This window comes from Aythya fuligula, chromosome 8 (genome assembly GCF_009819795.1).
Source record: "Aythya fuligula isolate bAytFul2 chromosome 8, bAytFul2.pri, whole genome shotgun sequence".
NCBI classification, from domain to species: Eukaryota; Metazoa; Chordata; class Aves; order Anseriformes; family Anatidae; genus Aythya; species Aythya fuligula.
The window spans coordinates 66,633-91,179 of NC_045566.1; the positions used below are offsets into that span (position 1 = coordinate 66,633).

Sequence of the window (24,547 nt, forward strand, 5' to 3'; positions counted from 1 at the left end):
CCTCACTGTTTAATAATGTTTTCTTCTGTAACATTTACAAATACGGTTTAATTCCCATTTGAGTTGAAGTTCTGCTTATACAAACCTTGTATTTCTCTTAAACTCCTACATCTCCACTTGAAAGGGAAATAACAAGTATTAATTTTTGGTGAGTGAATTAGGATGGTTTTCCAGGTACTATTTACTATTTCCTTACTGAATGTGTCTGATTAAATATTCCTTGACTTTCTACAAATGTTACTGTTTCTTTACAAACCAAAATGGGCTAAGCTGTGAGTAGACATTAAAAAAAAAAAAAAAGTTTAGACAGAATCACAGAATTACTAGGTTGGAAGAGACCTCAAGATCATCAAGTCCAACCTCTGACCTAACGCTAACAATCCCCACTAAACCATATCCCTAAGCTCTACATCTAAACGTCTTTTAAAGACTTCCAGGGATGGTGACTCCACCACTTCCCTGGGCAGCCCGTTCCAATGTCTAACAACCCTTTCAGTAAAGAAGTTCTTCCTAAGATCCAACCTAAAACTCCCCTGGCGCAACTTGAGCCCATTCCCCCTCGTCCTGTCACCAGGCACGTGGGAGAACAGGCCAACCCCCACCTCGCTACAGCCTCCTTTGAGGTACCTGTAGAGAGCGATAAGGTCGCCCCTGAGCCTCCTCTTCTCCAGGCTGAACAAGCCCAGCTCCCTCAGCCGCTCCTCGTAGGACTTGTTCTCCAGGCCCCTCACCAGCTTCGTCGCCCTTCTCTGGACCCGCTCAAGCACCTCGATGTCCTTCTTGTAGCGAGGGGCCCAAAACTGAACACAGCACTCGAGGTGCGGCCTCACCAGAGCCGAGTACAGGGGGACGATCACCTCCCTAGCCCTGCTGGTCACACTGTTTCTTACGCAAGCCAGGATGCTGTTGGCCTTCTTGGCCACCTGAGCACACTGCTGGCTCATATTCAGCCGACTATCCACCATCACTCCCAGGTCCTTCTCTGCCTGGCAGCTCTCCAACCACTCATCTCCCAGCCTGTAGCTCTGCTTGGGGTTATTGCACCCCAGGTGGAGGACCCGGCACTTGGCCTTGTTGAACTTCATGCAGTTGACCTCAGCCCATCGGTGCAGCCTATCCAGATCCTCCTGCAGAGCTTTCCTACCCTCGAGCAGATCGACACACGCACCTAACTTGGTGTCATAAACACCAAGGAACATTTAGAAACATGTGTTTAAGAAAGAAACATTTAGAAACATGTGTTTAGGAACATTCTACAATGTAGCAGTTATACTTGCATGCGTTATTGGTTCCTCTGTCATTCTTCCTAAGTATTTTTTCTGCTGCTGCTCATTTCCTGCAGTGATTACTTGTATTCGCTGAAATAAAATATGTAGACCATTAATTCATCTTTTTTTAAGTGCACAGACTGTAGCTTAAAGGAGGTAAGAAAAAGTTGAACTTTCTCCTAGGGAATTTGCTTCAATAGCAGTTTGAACCCTTGTTCATCCATAAGCTAACTCTTCCCATAATAAGGCACACTTCAAATCTGCTACAGCCAAGACCACCTACAGTGGGAATATTTCATTTACTAAAATGGGTTTAAAGTGAAACATATCAGTGATTTACTCAGAAATTATGAAAAACACATTTCCCCATAACCTTTTGATTGTGCTCTTTGTTTAATAAGACATTCGCATGCAAACTTTTTAAATAAAGTTTTCTGACAATAGTAACAGGTAATTTCAAGATTCCACAGTTCCACAGCTACTGTGAGATTAATATGGGACAAGTTGCACAAAATGGTAAAAATGTACCACTTTAATTTTTTTGACTACTTGTAAGAATTTTCGTAAGAGTCCTTTGGAAGAAATAGTTACAAAGTCTCCTTCTGCAGTTCTTTGCACCAGCCTCATTTTTCCTACACTGAATAACTTTGTATTATCAGTAAATACTATCACTTCACTGTTGACCTCCTTTTCCAGATTATTTGTAGATATTCCAAATAGCAAAGACCAAAAAGAAAAGCCATGCTGCTCACTTTTCCCTACAAAACCTGATGATTTTTCAAATTCACTTTGGAAGTTCAAGCATTTTCTATCAACCAAGCATCCCTTGTTCACACATTCATTCGCTGCCTCAGCAAACTCCAATTATTTTATGAGGTATGACTTCCTTTGACAGAAACCCTTCTCTAGCACATCCACATCACATTTATCTGTGTCCAATATTTCTGTGCTTCATACTTGCACTTAATTTGTGTGGTTTATCAGGCTTACTAGTACATATTTTTTCCAGATCTCTCTTGGAGGCCCTTTAAAGCAATGGTGTCCAACTTGCCCCTTGTAAGTTTTCATTTAATAACCAAATGATTCTGCACTGCAGTAGTCCAGCTATTTCACCCTTAAGTTTCCCTAGAATTTGTGGCTGAATAAATGTGATCTTCACAATTGCTCCTTTTGTCTCTTTGCTCCTTAACCTTGTTAATTTCATTTTTCATAGAAGATAAAAGACTCTGATGAGTCTTGAAAAAAAGACTCCTACAGACAGTTCCCCATTTTCTTTTTCAGATAATATAAATGCAAAATAGAGAATCATTTAACATTTTTTCATGGTTACTCATACATTTAAGCACTGCCAAAGTACTGCTGTAGTGTGCCTAATCTAAACAGGAAAACTGTCCTTGAATAAACTCTTAAATTGCTCCAGTCTGTGTCAGAGACTAGATCAAAATATGACCTGCAATTTCTCTGCCTAATCAGTTGACGCAGCACATGACGGGAACATTAGGCAGCTGTAATCATGGTAGAAAATCTGCTTATAAATTGGTAAATCACAATGATTTAGCAATCATCCTGATTACATCCACACCTACTAACACTTGTACGTGTTAACTTTCCTAATGATTAAATTTGGATTGTTAGTATGCAACCATTTTATGTAGAATCCGTAATTACCCATGTAAATCTTATCTAATGCCTTTTCTTTGTTTTATTTTACAGATTAAAGAGAATGTTTACTTACCACAGATTTCTGGTGTGTGTGAATTCATAAGACCAAGTTCACAAGCCCATTTTATGAGTGGGAGAGGATACTGAAGTAGGAAAAATTACCTTCCAATTCAGCACAGTTAACATTTTAAATTTTATTCAGATTAAGATAAAAATGTATTTTCCCTGTACTGTATGATAGATTCATCTCTCCAGTTTTGTCGCATTGTGCAGCAACAGGAATAGTGTCCTCCACAACAATTTTATTATGAGCAGCAGCTTGAAACTCTTTCTGCTTGTAAGTTCTATTAAATTAAAAAAAAAAAAAAAAAAAAAAAAAAAAAAAAAAAAACGGTCAAAATTCCATATTATCTTTAATTTTGCCAGTTGCCAGACGATGAGAAAAGAGAAAAGCCTCAGTTCCTTCCAGGGCAATTCCAGGGCAATCCAAACCACCACTTCCGGGACCAAAAAAGAAACAAACAAACAAACAAAAAAAAAAATTCAAGTTGGTTACAAAGTCAAGAGGCTATAATGCATCTCAACATAGTGAAAAAAAGGATTTTCAGAAAATCCTAAAAACATCTGTAAAGTTAAAAGAAGAAATGCAGGAAGACCACTGCTAGGCATAGAAGGAGAAGCTATGACATAACTGAACGCTAAACTGCTAAGTGATTTTGTTAATAGTTCAGGACTGCGTTTTCCAGTAGGCAATACATTATTCATTTGGAGTTTTCATGAACCACAGCCATTGAAAAATGGTATCTTGCTTTACTCGAGTTGTGTCACTACTATCACTGTTACACGGAAGAAGACAAAACAAGAAACAAGAAAGACCTTGTTGCTTCAGAATTTTATACCTTATATAGAAAAAGACAAGATGATGTTGAAAAAAAACAGATAATTGTATTCACCTTTTTTTTTTTTTTTTTTTTTTTTTTTTAAGGAACAGCCCTTGATACAGTCAAACATAGCTTTGTCATCAGATATTTTTGTCTAAACTAGAAAAAGTACTGATTTCAAAATAGTGCTAAAGGTGATATGTCTATGTGAAAGATGCTGTCAACTTTACAATAGAGAACATACATCTGTTGTTTTTTCCTGCCAGAGTCGTATGCAAGGTTAACACTGAAGGTTACTCTGAAAAAAATCATCACTCCCCCCACAAATAGAAATATGAATTGGACAGGTGGGACTCATACTTGGAGTGGCACAAGTGACCAAGTGACAAAGGATCAGTTTTTAGCATGTAAGATTTGGGTGACGATCTATTATTCTGTCAACTTTCCCATTGTTTGACTCAGTGGGACATTTAGATTCAATGACAAGTTTACTAGTGACACTCAAATGCAACTACCACAGCATTTCCTTGGTTTAGTACATAAGCTCTGTCACAATCAGAAATGTGACCATTAAAGTGACAAGATCACCACTGGAATAACCTCCTGTCCGGAAAAAGGGTATGACAGAACATGCAAATGAAGCAATCACTTGCATGTCATACATGCAAGTGAAGCAATCTTTATTACCTTAATGTCAAAAGAACTACTGAAGTTGTTCACAAAGCTGTACATCACAGAAAAAGATAGGACAATAAAGTAAGGTCACTAACCTTGATTCTCCATCACATAACTCAGGACAAAAAAAATAAGAGTTGTCAAAAACAGTTTGTTGCTGGGGTAATATGTCAGGAAGCTGGACTTGAAATACCAATCTCCTATGGTACGCATTAACTGTCTGTGGGCTTCCCCTTCCTAAAGCATTTTGTTTGATCTGTGAAACACTCAACTGTCTTGAGATGGAGCTTTATTCCATAAATGACACTGTCATGGAAACACTTTTGACATTTAGGCTGTGTCACCCTGGGGCTAGGCCACACTTGTTGATGATGAGCTCTGGGTGAGGACCCTTCAACTTTTACCTAATTCACAAATGACTCTGGAAATGAGGAAACCAGAAAAAAAGGCCAGCGTAGAAACTAAACAAGGTACTACCTGAGTTTTGAATCATTTTTACTTTCTAGTTTGAAACTAGGAGGTTACTGGTGGTTCAGTAACTTCTCTGTATAAGCAGTATTTTTACTCTATAGGGGAATGTCAGTACTTCAGAAAAGCAACTTTTATATACCGCACATATAAAAGAATAGCATAGGTAGAACAGCTAAGCACGTTTAAAGAAATGCATTGTATAAAATGTTCTAACTGTAAACCCTGACAATTTGAAGCTGTCTCCGCCATGTAAGTGGGAAGCAGAGGGCACCAGACCTACACATATTTTTCTAAACACTTCACAGCATGCCTTTTGGTGCACGGAGAGTCCCAGGGCTGTGCAACAACTCAGCTAAAGAATAAAGCATGGGAGACCATGAAGGCTGTAAACAGATGGATCAAAATGCAGAGGCAGGAAAAACAGAACTGAGCGCGGATTTCCTCACGGCCAGGAGTGGGCAGTGACGGCCGGCAGCGAGACGGTCGAGGAGGGAGCGTGGCTCTGCCCTTGGCCCCGCCGAAGGCGCTCCTGTCCCACGGCCCCTCGCCCTCCAGCGCCGCCGCGGCGTGCGGCCCTTCCCAGCCAGCAGCGCCCGGTCCCGTCTCGCCCTCCCTGGGACCCGCATCCCGTCGCCGCCCGGCCCGGTCCGGCCCAGACCGACCGTTCTCCCGAGCGGCTCTGAACGCCGGCATCCCGGGAAGAGTGGCCGAGCGGCCGGGGAAGCTCCCGGCGATGCCTGGCGGGGCGGGACTCTCGGAGAGCGGGCGCCAGCGCCGCGCCGGCCGAGACCCGGGTGCGGAAGGTCCGCGGGCTCGGGGCCGGAGCCGGGGCCGGGGCCGCCTCGCCGCGGTGCTCCCCTCGGCAAGCCCGCAGTGTCCCCGCCTGGAGCGTCGGGTGGGGGCTTGCAGGCTGTTTGCGGTCCGGGCCGCGGCGGAGGTCGGCGGGGAGAGGGAGGCGAGGGCGCAGCGGTTTGTACGCGCCCGGCCGTGGTCGCTGAGGCCCTCCTGCCAGCTGTGGCGTTTACCTACGGTATGGCGTGTTCCATCGCCTTCCAACGCCTGCGAAGTGCGGTGGCCTGATGGCGAGAGAGAGCCCATTTGCTCTCTGTATACCGAGTCTCCTGGGCTGTTTCCAGCCACCTACATCTTAGCCCTGTTACCAGAAAAGTCCTTGTGGCCGATTTATAGTATTTTTGCCCCTCAGGGACCCATAACTTTATATTTTAGATATGTACCAGGCACTTGGGCATGACTGGGACTGGGGCATGGGTTTTGCTCAGCCTCAGCTCCTGTCTGTCACAATTTTCAGTTCTGTGCACAAACCACAGCATGTACCTGGGACTGGTCTAATTCCAATAACTTACCAACTCCTTATTAAAGAAGAACAAAGTCTACTGGCTTAGCTAGGCTTTTAAAACTTGAGTTTAGTACAAACATGAACTTTAACACATTTGAGATGTGGTAGTGATGTGTATATCATGTTGATAGCCATGTAAAATGTGTTTATGAATGCTGTCAGTTCTGGCTGTATGTTGAAACAAAAGCACTGATTTTGTAAATTAACTGCAATGTATAAAATACAGTCTTTTGAACATTATTGCTTCACTGCAATAAATCAATGTTACCTAGGGTTTTATTAAAATAATGCTTTCAAGAGAGAAATAGCTTCTTTGATGTCTCTGTGAATGACCTTGTTTGGAATATATATATATAAATTTAATTACTCTAATATAAGACACTTCTCTGGGAGCTGTATTTTGGATAATGCTTTATTTTGCAAAACAGCTCAAAGTAAGGTGACCCAAATATTTTTAGCACTGTTATTGTCTTGGTATGTTTGATTCTTGACGTCTTGTCTTGTTACTGACAGTTACAACTTTTGAATTGGTACTTATTACAGTAAAATCACTTCAGTAGGAAGCAAGCCGTGTAAGAGTGGTTTGTTTGTTTGTTTGTTTGTTTGTTTGTTTTCATGGATATCAACTAATGAAACAGGGGGTGGTTGCAATGTTGCATAGCATTTATCCTGGCACAATTCCAGGTCTTTACTGAATGGAGTCGTGTCAGTAGTGTCAACTTAGTGCACAGACTACTGATTTTTCATTCCAATATCAGTGGATTTTTTCCCTGTACTTTAAGGGTAATTGAGGAAATGTCATAGGCATAATTTTTAACTTTTTGCTACCTGGGTGCTTCATAAATATTTTTTATGTACTTCCTGTTTTAAATCTAGTTTAAAGTACACTGTACCATTGGATTGTGTGGCTATGGGGCTTTTAAATACCTGTGTTCTGTGCTCCTTTTTGTATATAGGGTTCTGTTCCATACGTCATGTTTCTGACTGTGGTGTGGAGAATTAAATACCAAACAATACACTTTCTATTCATATATTGCATATATGTTATTTATATGGTTTCTGTATTCCATTAACTTGGTATGCCTTAGATGGTTTATCATTACAACAGCCCCGTGGTATAAGGAAACATATTCAACCAATTTTAAAAAACAGTAATTTTGGTAAACAGCACGTCTTTTACTATGGGTATTCTAAATAAAATTACACACAAAACAAAATTCTAAAGGTGGGTAGATGGCTTCAGAATCTATATTAAAAACTAATGTCATAGGAAATATATACTGTCATAGGTGTTAAGCAACTCTGGCTGCCTGAGTCAGGTACCTGAACACCTGTAAGGAAGTTACACTAAATGTATTTACTAGCTGCAGGATGGTATTTAAATTCTATAGTGCTCAGAATTGAGACATTATTTCTAGGTGCCTTCTAGATTAGGATCCACAACCCTTCATTAAGTAAATAATGTTGTCTGCATGAGGTTAAAAGACAGCTTGGAATGGGGTTGAAGACATTCCTAAGTCTGAGAGACTGACTAAATCAGTACACTGAAGGAATGTTTACATTAGGATCATAGAATAGCAGAACGGTTTGTGTTGGAAGGGACCTTAAAGACCATCTGGTTCTAACCCCCCTGCCATGGAACCTCCCACTAGATCAGGTTGGATGGGGTTTTTGCACAGCCTGGTCTTGAATACTTCTAGGGATGGGGCATCCACAGCTTCTCTGGGTGACCTCTTCCAGTGCCTCACCACCTTCATGGTGAGGAATTTCTTTTTATATTTAACTGAACCTACTTCTTTTTTTTTTTTTTTTTTTTTTTTAAGTTGAAAACCATTACCCCTTGTCCTGTCACTACCATCCCTGATAAAGTCTCTCCTCATCATTTCTGTAGGCCCCCTTTAAATGCTGAATGGCTGCTATAAGCTCTACTTGGAGCTTTCTCTTTAGGCTAAATAACCTCAACATTCTCAGCCTTTCTTCACAGGAGATTCGTTCTGCATTAGGAGTCTCCTTTGTTAGGAAATAATGTGGACTAATGCTTTTGGATTTATAGGGTAAAATAGTGAGATTCAAGTCCTACTAAGCATTTGGGAGGGTTTTTGCTTTGGGCTGCACTGAATACCCCCTAGGGAGGGTCTGGAGCTCATCAAATGCACTCCTAGAGCATGTCCAGCTAGTTTAATCCAAAGTTCAGTTAATGTGCTTTGAAATGTCTTTGTGAACCGCGAACTAGGGGAGTTCGCCCGGCCGCTCAGCACGGGCCGCCCGGACAGCTCCGCCGGGGGCCGCGGGCGGGAGGCGCTTCCCGCGGCCGCTCCGGGGCCGGCGAGGCCAAGGCCGAGGCAGGAGCGGCTTCAGAACGGCCCAGTTCCTACCAGCGGCAAAACCTCCAGGCTACGGGCACGGGCCAGGAAAGGGGGAGCCTTCTCCGCCTTGACTGCGGCACGGGCGCCTGCCGCAGCCGAGCGGAGCCGATCCTGCTGCTGCTGCCCGTCACGTTCCACGGGGCAGAGCGCTCCTCCCGGCAGCGCCAGGCGGCGAGGGAGAGCTCGCGGGCCTCGGCAGGGACAGCGCCCGCTGCCACCGGCTGCCCGAGTCGCCGCCGGGGCCGGGCGCAGGCGGGGCTGGCGAGGGGCGGCGGGCAGGCAGCCGGCTGCGGGCCGTCCTGCGGCCCCCACGCCTGCCCTCGGCGCCCCCCCTCCGCCCGCCGCCCCCACCACGGCTCGGGCACCGCCCCCGCGGGCTCGGCGCAGGCGTCGGCCGTGGAGCCGGCGGGACGGGTGGGCCGGCGCGGGGCGCGGGCGGAGCGGGAGGCTGCCCGGCCGCTGCCTCCTCTCATGCCTTCACGGCAACAAAGAGCGCGCTGAGCGGCGGACGCAGGCGCCGGGCTGCCGGTTGCGCTGCCAGCGCGGAGGGCGCCGGGAGACGATGGCGAGGAAGGGGGAAGCCTCCGCGCCTCCCTACGGTAAGCGCCCGGGCACGGGGGAGAGACGGAGCGGGCGCTCGTGCGAAGAGAGCCGGATCCCGTGCCACCCTCCGGCCTATTTACGGAGCGGATCCATCGTGCAGCCAGCGGCGAGAGTTGGTTTCCCTGGGCAGATGCTGGGGACGTGCGTGGGGGTCATGCGGGCCCCGGGCAGCCGGAGCCCCCGAAGGCGCCGGTGCAGCTCTCTGCCGGCGCTGCGGCTCGCCCGGCTGGAAGAAGGCGGGACGGCTGGGCTCGGGGAGGGGAGCCGGCGGGCGCAGAGATGGGGGCGGGCAGGGCGAGAACCTCCTCCTCCCCTTCCTGCAGCAGAGCAGGTGCTGTGCGGCCGCTTTGTCCGCGCCCACCGGAGAAGGCCGTCCTGGGAAGGAGGAGGCTGCAGCTCACGCCCTGCCGAGGGCCCGCGGGCAGGCCGGCGGGCGGCAGGTGCGGCGCTCTCGGAAGGGCCCGGCCGGTGGGCGCTCGGCGCCCGGCTCGTGGGAGCGGGGGCCGCGGGCCCTGGTGGGCCGTGGTACCGGGACCTGGCGGCGGGAGCCCGTTGCGCTGGTGGCCCCGGTAGGGCGGGTTCCGGTGTTTTGGGCTGGGGACTGGGAGCGCTGCGGCCGTAGCAGAGGTACCCGGACTAAGCAAGCTCCGTGCCCTCAGTGGATCCTGCCAGCCCGCGCGTAGGAGAAGGTCACCGGGGGCAGAACTTCATCGCAGTGCTTGAGCCGTGCTCTAATTGCTCTTTGGAAGCTAATGCGTTTGCCACAGAGGAGGCTGGTTTTGCAAAGCTTCTTAGACTGTTTGAAAGCGTCGCTACAAAACCGATTTCCTTTTGCAAATATACGTGAGATTTTGATAGCCAAAAAAAAAAAAAATCTGCAGAATGTGCAAACCCCCTTAGAAACAAGGCTTGTTTTCTGTGAGTCCCAAAGGCTGACTGTAATTGCCTGCGGTATAAAAGTGGGCAACAATGGCTTGATAAAACAGTCTTTGCCTTGATATCACCGGCATGTTGTGTGGCATGTGTACTACTCGGAAAACTCAATTTTATAGTTCATCTCTGTGGTCTGAACTGCGATCTGGCTAAAAAGGAATATTCATAGTTTGGCTTCCTCATTCTTTGGACCTGATGGACAAAGCTGGTTAGTTTTACAAATTTAGTTAAATATGTTGTATGCAAAATAAAAATCTTGATCCCTCTCAATAGTAGACTCTACTATAATGGTGGTGATTTTGTTGATTATCAAACTGTCCAAAATAGGGAAAAAAAAGGAAAAAAATAAAAGAAAAAAAATCTTTATGTAATTAAAGCGACCCAGAAAGAAATTAGAATATTTCTAACCAATCTGGTGGTCTTCTGTGATGGAGTTGAGTGCATCAGTTGACAAGGGAAGACTGACTGATGTCACCTACACGGAATTCTGTAAGGCCTTTGACATGGTCCTACATGACATCCTGGTCTCACATGACATCCTGGTCTACAAATTGGAGAGAGATGGATTTGATGGGTGGACCATTCAGTGGATAAGGAATTGGCTTGAAGGTCATACCCAGAGGGTGGTGGTCAATGATGCTATGTCCAGGTGGAAGCTGGTGACGAGTGATGTCCCTCAGGGGTCCATCCTGGGACCAGTACTGGCTAATATCCTTACCAACAACATAGGCAATGGGGTTGAGTGCACCCTCAGCAAGTTTGCAGATGACACTAGACTAATTGGTACAGTCAATATAACAGAAGGAAGGGAAGCCATCCAAAGGGACCTGGATGAGCTCGGGAAGTGGGCCTAAGTGAGCCTAGTGAGGTTCAACAAGGCTAAGTGCAGGGTGCTGCACCCGGATCAGGGCAATCCCAGACATGAGTACAGACTGGGAGTAGAACTCATTGAGAGCAGCCCTGAAGAGAAAAACTTGGGGGTTCTGGTGGACAATAAGCTTGACATGAGCCAGCAGTGCATGCTTGCAGCCCAGAAGGCCAACTGCATCCTGGGCTTCAGCATCAGAGGAGTGGGCAGCAGTCTGAGGGAGGTGATTGTCCCCTCTACTCTTATGTTGCGAGGCCTCACTTGGAGTGCTGCATCCAGGTCTGGGGCCTCCAGCACAAGAAAGATGTGGAGCTGCTAGAATGGGGCCGGAGGAGGGCCACAAAGATGATCAGAGGGCTGGAGCCCCTCTCCTATGAAGAAGGGCTGAGAGAGCTGGGGCTGTTCAGTCTGGGGAAGAGAAGGCCCTGGGCAAGAAGAGAAGGCATGTTATTGCAACTTTTCATTCCCTGAAGGGGTCTTATAAAAAATACGGAGAGCAACTTTTTAGTCAGTCAGATAATGACAGGACAAGAGGGAATGGTTTTAAACTAAAAGAGGGGAGATTTAGATTACAGGTTAGGAGGAAATTCTTCCCTTAGAGGGTGGTGAGGCACTGGCACAGGTTGCCCCGAGAGGTTGTGGATACCCCATCCCTGGAGGTGTTCAAGACCAAATTGGATGAGGCCCTGAGCAACCTGATCTACTAGGTGGCATCCCTTCCTATGGCAAGGGGGTTGGAATTACGTGGTCTTTTAATGTCCCTTTTAACCCGAGCTGTTCTATGATTTAGCTAATGTACTTCTTAAATATCTGCACACTTAGAGCCTCCCTATGAGGAACTACTTTCCTATAATTTCTCTTACCAGTGCAACCAATACTTGAGTCTATAATTGGAATTACTAGTTGCTGCTGTGAAGTGATCATGTCAAGTTTTTTTTTTTGTTTTTTTTCTTTCACTAAAAAAAATATTTAATTTCCCTATTGAGGAAGGTCCTTCTGTTTCTCTTGGAAGACCTTTTCATGACCTAAGAAAATTTCTATCAAGATACGTTATTTGTGGTGGGTTGGCCTGCATTTTTAATTTCTTAATTGTATCCAACTACACATATATAGTTTGTGGGTAGGAGGACATCTTCAGTCTAAGGAGAATGGGCTATACTGTGGGACCTTTCGGCTGTGATACTGCTACAGATAGTCTCCTTATCCCCTTCTGGTAAATTGTCATATATCGTTATATGCAATTCATTTCACCTTCTGGTGTTCAAATATCATATTAATGGGTGACGTTCATATTAAAGCTGAAAACTGATTCAAAGCTTCATTCAGATTTCAACTTGATCTAGTGGGAGGTGTTCCTGCCCATGGCAGAAGGTTGGAATTTGATAAGCTTTAATGTCCCTTTTAATCCAAAACATTCTGTGATTCTATGTCTCTAAGATTTTTATATACCCAGCAGTGCTAGAAGTAGGTGAAACTCAGATCCAGATGATTCAAACCTTTAATTCTCTGATATAAATTTGGACCACTTCATCTAGGCTTTGCAGCGCGTGTTTTAGGTCCTTTTTCTGTTGTTATGGGGTCTCCAGTGCTAAGCCTTTGTCCCATCTCTTGTCATGCCATGCCAAAATTCTGTATTACTGTACTGTCTTGTGTCTCTACTTCTCAAGGCCTCTGCTGTCATACCAGGCCTTTATTTCTTTGCACTACATCGTTACGTATTGGGGGCCTACAAGAAAGCTGGAGAGGGACTCTTTTATCAGGGAGTGTATTGATAGGACAAGAAGTAACGTTTTTAAACTAAAAGAGGGTAGATATAGATTAGATATGAGGAAGACATTATTTCCTATGGGGGTGGTGAGACACTGGAACAAGCTATCCAGAGAAGCTGTGGAAGCCCTATCACTGGAGGTGCTCAGGGCCAGGTTGGATGGGGCTTTGAGCATCCTGGTCTGGTGGGAGGTGTCCTTGCCCATGACAGGGGGGTTGGAACTAGATGATCTTTTAGGTCCCTTCCAACACGAACCATTCTGTGCTTGTTAGAGTCATAAATATCTCGTTCTGCACAGAGGAGTTAGTTTTTGTTATTATCTGTATAAAGCCCTGGCTGTCTCATACAACGATAAGAAAAAATAAAACAAATTAGCCATCAGAAGAAAAAATGCTGTTGCAGTTAAATCAAGTGAAAGCAAACCAGAAGGTTATTGAGTAAGTTCTAACAAAACAAGCCACACATTCATTCTTCTGTCTCAAGCCTTGCAAACTAGCATTGCCAGTGCTGTATTACAAGACTATAATCTGTGATTTGATATGAAAGTAGAACCTTCTTTTCATCCACTTACATGTAAATTGAAAAGATAGTGCGATAGTGCTTTTACTCTTATCACTGGATTTGCCTACGTGGGAAAGTGGAGGGGAAAGAGAAAGTAAGGCACCTGTGGAATAATTAATAGTAAACTTTAACATCCTGTATTGATACACTCATTCTGAAGTAAGATGTTACTCCAAACCGGTATAACAGTATGTAGAATAAGAGCACACTCAAGTGGCCAGTCTAAAATAGTTATTACATTTCAATTCACATCCTGTGTTACTCTGAATTAATTTACCTAATTAGACTAGGGTTGTGAGATACTGTATGAAATGTTTCAGTTTTGTAGAATACAATAAAACATGACAGAGCAATGAATGACATGTTAGAGTAGCAAAAGGTACCTTCAGTATAACTAAAATAGCAAAAGGTTATCTATCTTCAATGTAATGTGAACAAACCTCCAAGATTAGGAGGGTTCAGCAGGGAAAACTGCTTGTTGTGAAACTACAGGTGACAGTAAAAATTGAGTAGTCTGAAAGTAAGGTGAGATCTTCTGCAATGAACTTCCAGTTTTAATACAGCTATTCTGTAGAGGGAAACTTGTGTCAGCTTATACTAGAGATCTCCTAAATACTCACTTTTTTGTGTGTGTTTTCAAGAAATAAATTTAAGGACATTTAGAAACAATATTTATCACCAGCTTTGAAAAATAAAAATAAACCTATTTTCAAGATATGGCTAAGGGCTACCTTTGATATATTTTCCTGAGAATTTACCATTTTCTGTCTTCCTTGTTTTAATTTTTGGGTTGTCAATTTTTTGGGATAGGAAAGCTCTTGTGTTACACGAGTGTTCTGTTGCATAAGAACTATTGGAAACAAAATGATAAACAATGTTGTCAAAATAAATGATAAAATCAACTGACAACTCCTAAAAAAGGGTCACTATGCTGTTGTATGCACAGTCATCTAATATCCAGATGTCAGCATTTAGTAATAACTCTGAATTTGTATAGAACTACATTGTTCTTACAGTATTATCTGAGAAAGGTTAGACTTGGAGGAAGTCTTGTTCTAGCTTCCAAAAGATAAAAACAATCTTACTGCTTAAAATGTAACTTTTTTTTTGTGTGTGTGTGTATGAAAAAGCAAGCCTATATTATAGTGACGGAAAAAATGAAACTTCTACATGTATAAACTATGTGCTCATGAAATATTCCAGTTAATATGACAGTTTTTTACATGCTGGTACTTCTTAGGAGCAGTTAGAAGGAAAGACCCTTTTCTTGTCTGCTTATCTACATAACTTAGTCCAGGAAAAGAATGATAGCTGCAACAAGTTTATTTTCAGATATGATTCTGAATTTGTACAAATTTAATGTGCATAACCTTTTGAAGTTCTTCTTTACTAGTCCACTTCTCAGGGTTTTCCTGTTTTTCTCCAGTTTCCATTAGTTAATTGATCTGATTTCATTCATGTCAGACAACTGGATATGTTCTGTGTCACTGGAAGACATACCTGGTGGTAGGCACTGGATTTTGGCAGCTGAATGTCACGGGTTATTCTGTAGACCCTGTAGTGAATCCCTACTAGGTAAATGATTATCACTTGGATGTGAAAATGTTTTTTTTTCACTGTGTATTTGCTCCTGAAGTGCAAAAGTACATAACATTCGTGGTTGCTTAACTGTATTTACTATTGTTTTTCCTGTTGCTCTAGTGCCTGGCTCAGAGGCAGTCAGATTTACAAAATCTGCCTCTGTGAGTATATAATGACGTTTTTCCATAGCATCTGGAGGTTGTGACAAGGATAGACTATGTTTGTATCAGCTTAATGCATTAATACAGAGCCATCTAGTAGGATAACATAAATTGGCTTAGAACTATTAAAGCACTTAAACATAAGATCCTGTGTATGACATTAGGAACAAGGTGTATGATGACAAACATCTCTGCATTGTTTAATACAATGAAGATAAACACATGCCCAAATTTGTTAACTGTTTCTTTTACAGTGACAGCTAAGCAAGACATAATGGCTGTGCATTGTACAAGTACATTGCACTTAAGCTTGGACAACAAGGTTGTTGCATTTACTCTTTTCCTGCTGAACTTATGCTGGTTCATTAGGGACTTTGAAGATGTTTCAGTCACAGGTAGAGGAAACAGATGACAATTACAATAGCCCTTCAAAGTTCCTTACGACTTTATTTTCTCTGATCACTTACCTGGGAGGTGGTCCAGTCTCAGCAAATTTGAGAGCCAGAACCTCTGATGAAAGACAGCATTTATGTGGGATGCTTCTATCCGTGCTACCTTCTTCAGTGTCTGTAGAAGCTCCTGGTCAGGACACAGAAGACTGCATTTAGCACTGCTGCAATATTCATTGCTTAAAAATTCATCCCTTATTGCCTCTTGGATGGAGAAGATTAGTAGACAAGACAGGAGATCTAGTCCACAGTACTAGATGGACTGTGCTGATGTTAATGAACAAATGGGATATCATTCAGGGTGGTATCATACAGAGTGCATAAACTCTATGAGGATAGCGGGAAAGCAGTAACAAGCATAATAAATAATTACTGGGAAAAAAAAATATGTTTATTATAAAACAAGGATTTACTTTTGTTAGGATGATAGGAAATAAGTGCCTGGCAGCCATTAGAGTTACATGCATGTCTTAGATATTTAAGTCATCTTAGGCAACAAATCCTCAAATTAACTGAGTGTAATTTCAAACCAAAGACCTCTGCAACTTAAACTTTCTTAATGCTTTTGCTTTATTTTTTTTTTCAATATGGTTCAGTCTGAATTTGTTCATACCAAGCTTTTATGATCTTGGAATTTTATAAAGGTACAAATACATATATAAATAAATAAGGTATAAAAATAGAAGTATGGTTATAAACATATGTCTTTATGCCTGTTATTCTGAATAATAGAACTGCAATCCTTACAAAACATCAGATATGGTTTTTTCATACCACATTAAGCTGCTATGGCACTCTACAGCAGCTGGACTGCTGCAAGCATCCACAAACAAAGGCAGCCAGGAGAAATTCTCCCTGGATACTCCAATATAGCTTGCTGCTGATGTAGAAATTCACTTCTGGTCCCATACAAATTCTAAGGAGTTCTTGTGGGCAAGGATGGGATGTTACTTACTGTCATTAGCAACTCAGGGGAGGCCACACTGCAATATTTGGTCATCTCCAACCTTGATCCACATAAGTGAAGTCATCCTTTCTGTCCTAGATTGTGCTGAAGAAAGCTACAACAAGTAACTGTACTCTTTGAGTATACTCTGAGCAGTTACTGTAAAGTCAGAGCTGTTTTGAATGTACTAAAACCTGAAACCATGCCTTTGAAAACCTCAGGCAGTTGCCAGGACATGGAAGTTTGGCCTGAAGAAGTCATCTCCCTGAAAATGACTGATGACTAAAGCTCTCAAAAGATGTTCAGTGGGTTACTTCTCTAGCAGAAGGTACCAAGCTTGTATCTATTTCTTAAACCAGGAGCTAGATAATACTGTTAAAGTATATGGTTTGGTATGTGACTCTGACATAGTAAAGGTGGAAATGTGTTTATGCCTTAGGAGCATGTGTCTCCAGAAAGAGGAGCTCTAGCAGATGAGCTGGCCAAAATTCTCCTTGTCTCTTCTGCATAGCATGTAATATATAGAAGAAAGCAAGTATCTTTTTCAGGTTAACACCTTCCTTCTGGGCCAATTGCACACAGAGCATCTAGACTTGTACAAGCTGATGTGCCATGAAATCTGGTAGCTGAATTAGTGTTCTTCATAATCATTATACTTTGACATAAGTGAATATGCTAAATAATAGCTCTGGTACTTATTATTTAATATGTTTTGTACTGGGTGTTACAGTAAAATTATTATTTTTTTATCACTTGTATTTTTCTATGAGAGAATTTCTTGGATGTGATCTGAGTGTTAAAAAGCAGCTGACTAACAGTGTGGAAAAATACACTGTTTATTTTTAGACTTTTTTCCCCAGCAGAATGATAAATAGTTTCATTGCCATTGCTTTGCTGTAGCATACAAAAGGCAACGAGCTGTGTCTGTGAATACCCCTCTCTGTTGGTTTCAGTACAATGCAATATCTGTGCTAGCATCTAAACAACTGCTATAAACAGTAAAATGATAAAAGTGCTATCTCCCTGTGAGCAATACTCTTGAACTGTAGTAATATTTATCCCCCATTAGCAATTTGAAGGTTTGATGGGAATTTGTGAGATAATAAAATGTTTAGATATATACATTTATATATATGTATTCAGGAAAATATGTAGGTAATATATACATATGTATATTTCCTTGCTAACATTTTTCTGGCATCTATCCAGGTTCATGGGAATTGAGAACTAAACTGAGACAAAACATCAATACAGAATTAATAAAGCCACAAATACAGTGTGATTTGAAAAACAAGTAATGTAATACGCATATACATTGCATTTCTGTTTATGTAGTTCAGGCCAAGTAGACGCTTGCTAATTTATTCTGATAGGCTCTTCACAAATGATAACAGGAATGTAAGACTAGTCTAACGTCTTTCCACAAGCTTGAGGCTAGCCACCGTATTAGAACGCCAAACTGAGGGAGAACGTCCATCTCAGCATCTGTCCTGGAGCTTATTTGTAGAGAGTAAAAAAAAAACAGCTACTGAAAACTGTTGGCTTTTTCTTCTTATCCCCTTGCATTGAAAGATTTCCTTTTCAACAAGTAGAATCAAAAAATATGTAGGTAGTGAAGTGGTGCTTTGGGATACTGAAAAACAAAACAGAAAGCTAAATCAATGAAAGTTACTTAAGAACAAACACAATTCTGCAACAAGTGAACCTCTAACTGGGCATAGCAAACAAACAAATAAAACCGGTAGAATTCTGGGCCAGGAGTTATCACTGAAGCTGTGTAGTATACCTGGAAACGTGCCTTTGCATGTGGAAGGAAATAAACCATGCAGCTGCCAAGAGGCCCAAACTTCCAATTCACTACAGCTTTTAGGGCTTTAGGGCTCAACACAGATTTACCAACACTGTAAAAACTCTGTTCCCATATAGATTGAAAAAGAGAAATAGTTTAGAAAATAGGTGCTTCATCTTATGATTCTGATTCTGATAAAGAGACTAGGACAATGTAAGCTAACACCTTATTCTCATAGCTATTTTTGTCTCCAAAAACAATTGTCAAGCTTTTTCTAATCTGTACATTACCATCTGGACTTCGGCTATTTTCTTGTGGTTTAGGAAAATAATAATATATATTAATTCTAATAAATATTAATAATTTAATACTATTTAATAATAGATTATTTGATTACTAATGGTTAATACGAATACTAATGGTTAATACAACTCATTGATAATAAATATTACTACATAAGTGCTAATAAATATTAACATTAAATAATAGATGATAGTATATATCTATTTAACAATCAGATTATCTTTCCCAACTAGATATGTTACACTTTCAGATACTTCTCACATGTTTTAGAAAAAACAGAACTTAAAACTGAATCAACCAGTTTTTGCTATCATCTAGGAAATTGAGAAATTCAAAAGAGAAGAATTTGAGTTGAAGATAATAGTAAAACAAAAAAGTAAAGATCATACAGTAACTCAATAATACAACATTGTTGTAGAAAGGAAAGGGTACCCTTCTGTTCCTAAAAATAAAGAACTCGGGAAGGTTACTCCACAAAACCTGATAATATAAATTGTGAAAACAGTGTATTCTTCCAAAAAATAAGGATATCTTCCCACAAAAAATTCCCGTTTCTTCAACAGAAACTTTCATTTTCCTTTAAAAAGATTTAAAATGTTCTGCTGCAGAATTAGAGATAGCAATACATATATATGTCAGTGCATCATATGTTTCTTCTTTAGGTGATGCATCTGTGAAGAAAGAGTTTGACTAAAGACAGATATATATATATTTTTTTCCAATTTATGAGTGAGCTGTTAGTAATGATCTGTAACCTGATCATAATTGTTCTTTGTTTATATGAGATGCTGTCTCTTTAAATATTATATACTCATTATACAACTGTGTTGCAAATAGGAATGAAATTAAAGCTGTAGACCCAAACCATTGAAACATTTTCATGTGTGAATATAGTGGTTTATATATGTTTGTGTGGCAGAACTGAGACCATTGCTGTTACTGTACTAATATTATGCATATAGTAATGTTAGATTATCATAACATCTAGCACTATATCAGATTTTCTTTACACTAGGACAAGATTCCAGTGAATTTAGATTTGTCTTTGGTCAGTGCTTCAAACTGTGTATGTGCTGCTTAAAAGTTTGCACAATTAAAAGCAGCACTTTTAAAATTTGGCACTTCTGAAAAGAATATTATTTCAGGCAAAATTAAGAATGCAGACTTGTGTTAATGTACAACATGCTGTAGATAAATGACTTCCCTGTGCTTCTCATTATAGATTTAACAAATAGAGCTCATGGTATTGCTGTATTGCACTACACAGTAATATGACGTTTTCTTTTGCAAATAATGATGAATAAGTATTAAATATATTTTATCATAGATAATCATTAAATACCACCAAATTATCATCACTTCGCATAACTTCTCTCGGAGGAAGAACTGTTTCTTGGTTTTGTTGTTGCCACTTCCCAGGTGCAGGACCCAGCACTTGTTCTTGTTAAACTTCATGCGGTTGGTGATTGCCCAGCTCTCCAATCTGTCCAGATCTTTCTGCAATGCCTTTCCACCCTCAAAAGAGTCAACAGCTCCTCCCAGTTTAATATCATCAGCAAATTTGTGCAAAACACCTAGACCTACATCCAAATAATTTATAAAAACAACAGTACAGTACAATTTCAACAGTACACATCTGACCTAGAGCAAAATAAACATGAGTGCAAGACTAGGAATTCGATGTTTCCTTTTGTGTTACATTTGCATTGTATGTCACCATCAGAACTCTAATTTTTTAAAAGGTAACTGTTGGTGACCTCACTATAATCATATTTAGAATACAAGATTTCTACCAGTATGAATTTGTACTTGACATCCAGCTATGAGTTCTCTGTAATGTACAATTTTCCCTGCAGTGAAAACTGCCATTTACTTTTGGCAGAACTTTGCTAGTGATAAACGTTAACAGCAAGTTGTTGGAGGTGATATTATTCATTTGCAGGTAGAAAGCACATTGCAGCAGATTTTCTATAGAGCTGAAACCTATTTGCACATCTTTTCCAAATCTTCTGTTGAATTTTAAATCTATAAACATGTTGGCTGGGAGAAAATCTTCCTGTAAAAGCACTAAGTATGACTAATGTTGCCATGGACTATCACGTTGGTTAGCATGTTAGGTTGACCTTGGCTAGCCATCAGGTGCCCTCCACACGGATCTCTCACTCTCCCTCCTCCACAGGACAGGGAGAAAATACCATGAAACATCTTGTGGGTTGAGATAAGGACAAGGAGATCACTCACCAAATACAAACACAGACAAAACAGACTCAGTGTGGAAAAGGTTAGTTTATTGACAATAAATAACAGTAAAGCAGTGAGAACTGAAAGAAAACTAAAACCTCCTTTCTCTCTATCCTCATCCTTCAGTTTCCTCTCCCTGAGCTGTGCAGGGGAATGGGAGGTGCAGTCAGTCCATAACACTTTGTCATCTGCTGCACCTTCATCGTCAGTCTCTGCCCCTGCTTCACATGGGGTCCCTCCCATGAGATGCCATCCTCCCCAAACTGATCTTGCGTGGGCTTCCAACAGGCAGCAATTCTTCAAGCATTCTTCAAGAATTCTTCAGAATTCTTCAAGAAATTCTTCAAGAATTGCTCCAATATGGGTACGTACCATGGCGTCCATCCATCAGGAGCAAACTGCTTCAACCCAGATCCCCCATGGGTGGCAGCTCCCCCCAGATCCCTTGCTCCTGTGTGAGCTCCTCTCTGTGGGCTGCAGTGTGAAAATCTGCTCCACTGTGGTGCCCATGGGCTGCAGGGGGACAGCCTGCTCCACCATAGGCCTCTCCATAGGCTGCAGGGAAACTTCAGCTTGGGAGCACCTGGAGCACCTCCTGCCCTCCTTCTGCAGTGACCTTGGTGTCGCTGACCCTGCGGACACAAGGCTGTTTCTCAGTCCTCTCTTCCAGCTCCTGTTATGCAGCAGTTTTACCCCATTCTTAAATCTTCTGTCCCAGAGGCACAACCAGCATTGCTCATTTGCTTGGCTTTGGTCAGCAGTGGGTCCCTCTGGGACTTCTCTAACATGGGGCAACTTCTGGACTTCTCACAGAGGCCACCCTTGCAGCCCCCCCTTGCTACCAAAACTTTGCCACATAAACCCAATACAGTTATAGAAAATATCAGGAACCATTTAATAGACAAGGGAAGCCTCTTGTTTTCATTCAGTTTGCTTTTAATAAGTTGTATATTGCTCAAGACATAAAACTTGTAGACTGTATAAGGAGAAGCTCATACTTCAGGAATATAATAAGACCATTTTTCCAGTCACTTTCTTAAACAACTAATGCACTCATAATAATTGTAAATGCAACTGTATGGATACAGCCAGTATCTCCTGACAAAGTATCAGAGGTATCAAATGTCTCAATACCTAACGTTCAGAACTCTTTTTGGTTCGATTTGTTTATTTCTGGTGATGGACTGTGAAAAACAATTGCACTAGTTCAAACACTGGACATATGAGTAGGGTGGAATGTGAACTATGGGTTTTGCTTGAATTCTGTAGTGAGTAGGAAGTTTTCAAAGGGAAAAAAATCCAGACAAAGAAGTGAAGAAAGTACCTTTTTTTTTTTTTTTGTTCCCTCTTGAATCTGAATACTGGCTTTTATTCTTAATGTGAAAACACAGAATTGTTTTGCTGTTCCAACAGAAACTGGGTAATGACTAAAGTAGGGATTAGCAGGGTAGGGAACAAAATCATAGTGAGAGAGACAGAGACTATATCTTGATGTAAAATAATTGACAAATAGGACTGATAAGTATTGACTTCCATACTTGATAACCATTGCTATCAAACAATATCAGACAATTTATTTTGTCTGTTAGTAAGAAGAAATTGTTGTGGTTTAGGTAACATTTTTTTTCTTCAAACAAGTTCATTATTACGTTTCTTAAAGCATTCATGGTATTTGTATTATCATCTTAAACTTCATTTTGCTGATACCTGCTCATTATCTACATGGTTCTGTCAAGAAATCAAGTGGGTCTTATTCTATTTCTTTGTAGGCATTCAGGAATTATTTAATTAGTCTTTTCTCTGAAAATCAAAGCCAAGTAATAATGCATTATAACTACTAAGTACTCATCTGTACTATTTTCTAGGGTTATAGTTTTATTCATTTGGGTTCAGTTGATGGGAATGTACTCTTCAGTTAGAGAGTACTTGAGTGCGTCTATTTTCTTTAGCAGGAATTAATAGTTAAGATTAAGTCATGTTATAGCTTGTCAAGAATTTACAGAATTGCTATGCTTTAGATTCACTATTTTAGTCCATAGATGGATTTTGGAATAGCTTGTTCCATTTCTCAGCTGTCAAAATGAAGACAGTCATTGAAGAAAGTCATTGACAAATGAAGAAAGTCATTGACAGTCAATGAAGACAGTCAACCAACAGATTGGTTGCCAGGAAGCAGGGTGGGAGTGTTATGTTCTCAGTATTAAGATACAGATTGTATAGCAACTGATTATTGAGTCTGGTCATCTGTAAATGGGTCCTGAAATGTTCATTGTTGAAGAGAAACACATTTACACAAAAACTGAAGTGAAAGACTACCACATTACTACTACATTAACACCAGTGAAATCAAATATTCAAAAGATAGAAAGTACTGGAGTTAAGGTTTCCTTCGTATTCCAAAAGTATCACCCTAATACATATGCACAGTTATATAGTCTTTCATTACATGATTGCATGCTGTCTGTTGAGCATGCGAAATACAGTATTTTCCTTCTAAAGGTTTGGGGATGTTCTGGGATACAAACAGATGTATCCTTGACATAATACTTATTTCCTGGAAATTTTAAACTTCAATGATGATGAGTGCTACAGATTTACAAAGAAAATACATTTCAATGTGAATAAAATGATATTTTTTTCAGATCTTTCTTGGAAATGTTTGGATAGTTTAGCTAGAGATTTTCCTGAAAGTCTTGGTGGGAGGAACCAAACTGGCATACCAAATTCTAACTGGTCAAGCTGAAAATGTTTAAAATATGTTTAAAATGGTAAGTAACTGGAAGCCAGAGCCTATAGTGAGAACTAGGGAATGACAAGGTCGAGTCCCTTTGGGTTAGGATCGGCAGGGCCAACAAGGCTAGCGTCCTGGTCAGGGTCTGTTATAGACCGCTGAACCAGGATGAGGAGATGGATGAGGAGTTCTACAGGCAGCTGACAAAAGTTGCGAAATCTTCAGCGCTTGTTCTCATGGGGGACTTCAACTTCCCTGACATATCCTGGAAGCACAACACAGCCCAGAGAAAGCAGTTTAGGAGGTTTCTGGAGAGCGTGGAAGATAGCTTCCTGACGCAGCTGGTTAGTGAACCTACCAGGGGTGGTGCCCCGCTAGACCTTCTCTTCACAAACAGAGAAGGACTGGTGGAGGATGTGATTGTCGGGAGCTGTCTTGGGCAGAGTGACCATGAAATGGTGGAGTTCTCTATTCTTGGCGAGGCCAGGAAGGGGACCAGTAAAACCGCTGTATTGGATTTCCGGAGGGCTGACTTTGTGCTGCTGAGGACACTGGTTGGTAGAGTCCCTTGGGAGGCGGTTCTGAAGGGCAGAGGAGTCCAGGAAGGCTGGGCGCTCTTCGAGACGGAAATCTTAATGGCGCAGGAACTCTCTGTCCCCACGTGCCCAAAGATGAGCTGGTGGGGAAGAAGACCAGCCTGGCTGAACAGAGAATTGTGGCTTGAGCTTAGGAGAAAAAAGAGGGTTTATAATCTTTGGAAAAGTGGGCAGGCCACTAGGGAGGACTATAAGGATGTTGCGAGGCTGTGCAGGGACAAAATTAGAAAGGCCAAACCTCATCTGGAGCTCAATCTGGCTACTGCCGTTAAAGATAACAAAAAATGTTTTTCTAAATAAATCAACACAAAAAGGAGGACTAAGGAGAATCTCCATC

General features: G+C 41.7%; 1 protein-coding gene across 1 annotated transcript in view; it reads left to right on the forward strand.

Moving 5' to 3' along the window:
• Positions 1-9,098: 9,098 nt before the first annotated feature.
• SLC44A5 (solute carrier family 44 member 5) overlaps positions 9,099-24,547 on the forward strand; it is an 86,832-nt gene continuing 71,383 nt past the window's right edge. The window contains exon 1 of the mRNA XM_032192327.1: positions 9,099-9,279. Within this exon, the coding sequence (XP_032048218.1) occupies positions 9,243-9,279 (37 nt within the window). The 5' untranslated portion in view covers positions 9,099-9,242. The remainder of the gene's footprint in view (positions 9,280-24,547) is intronic.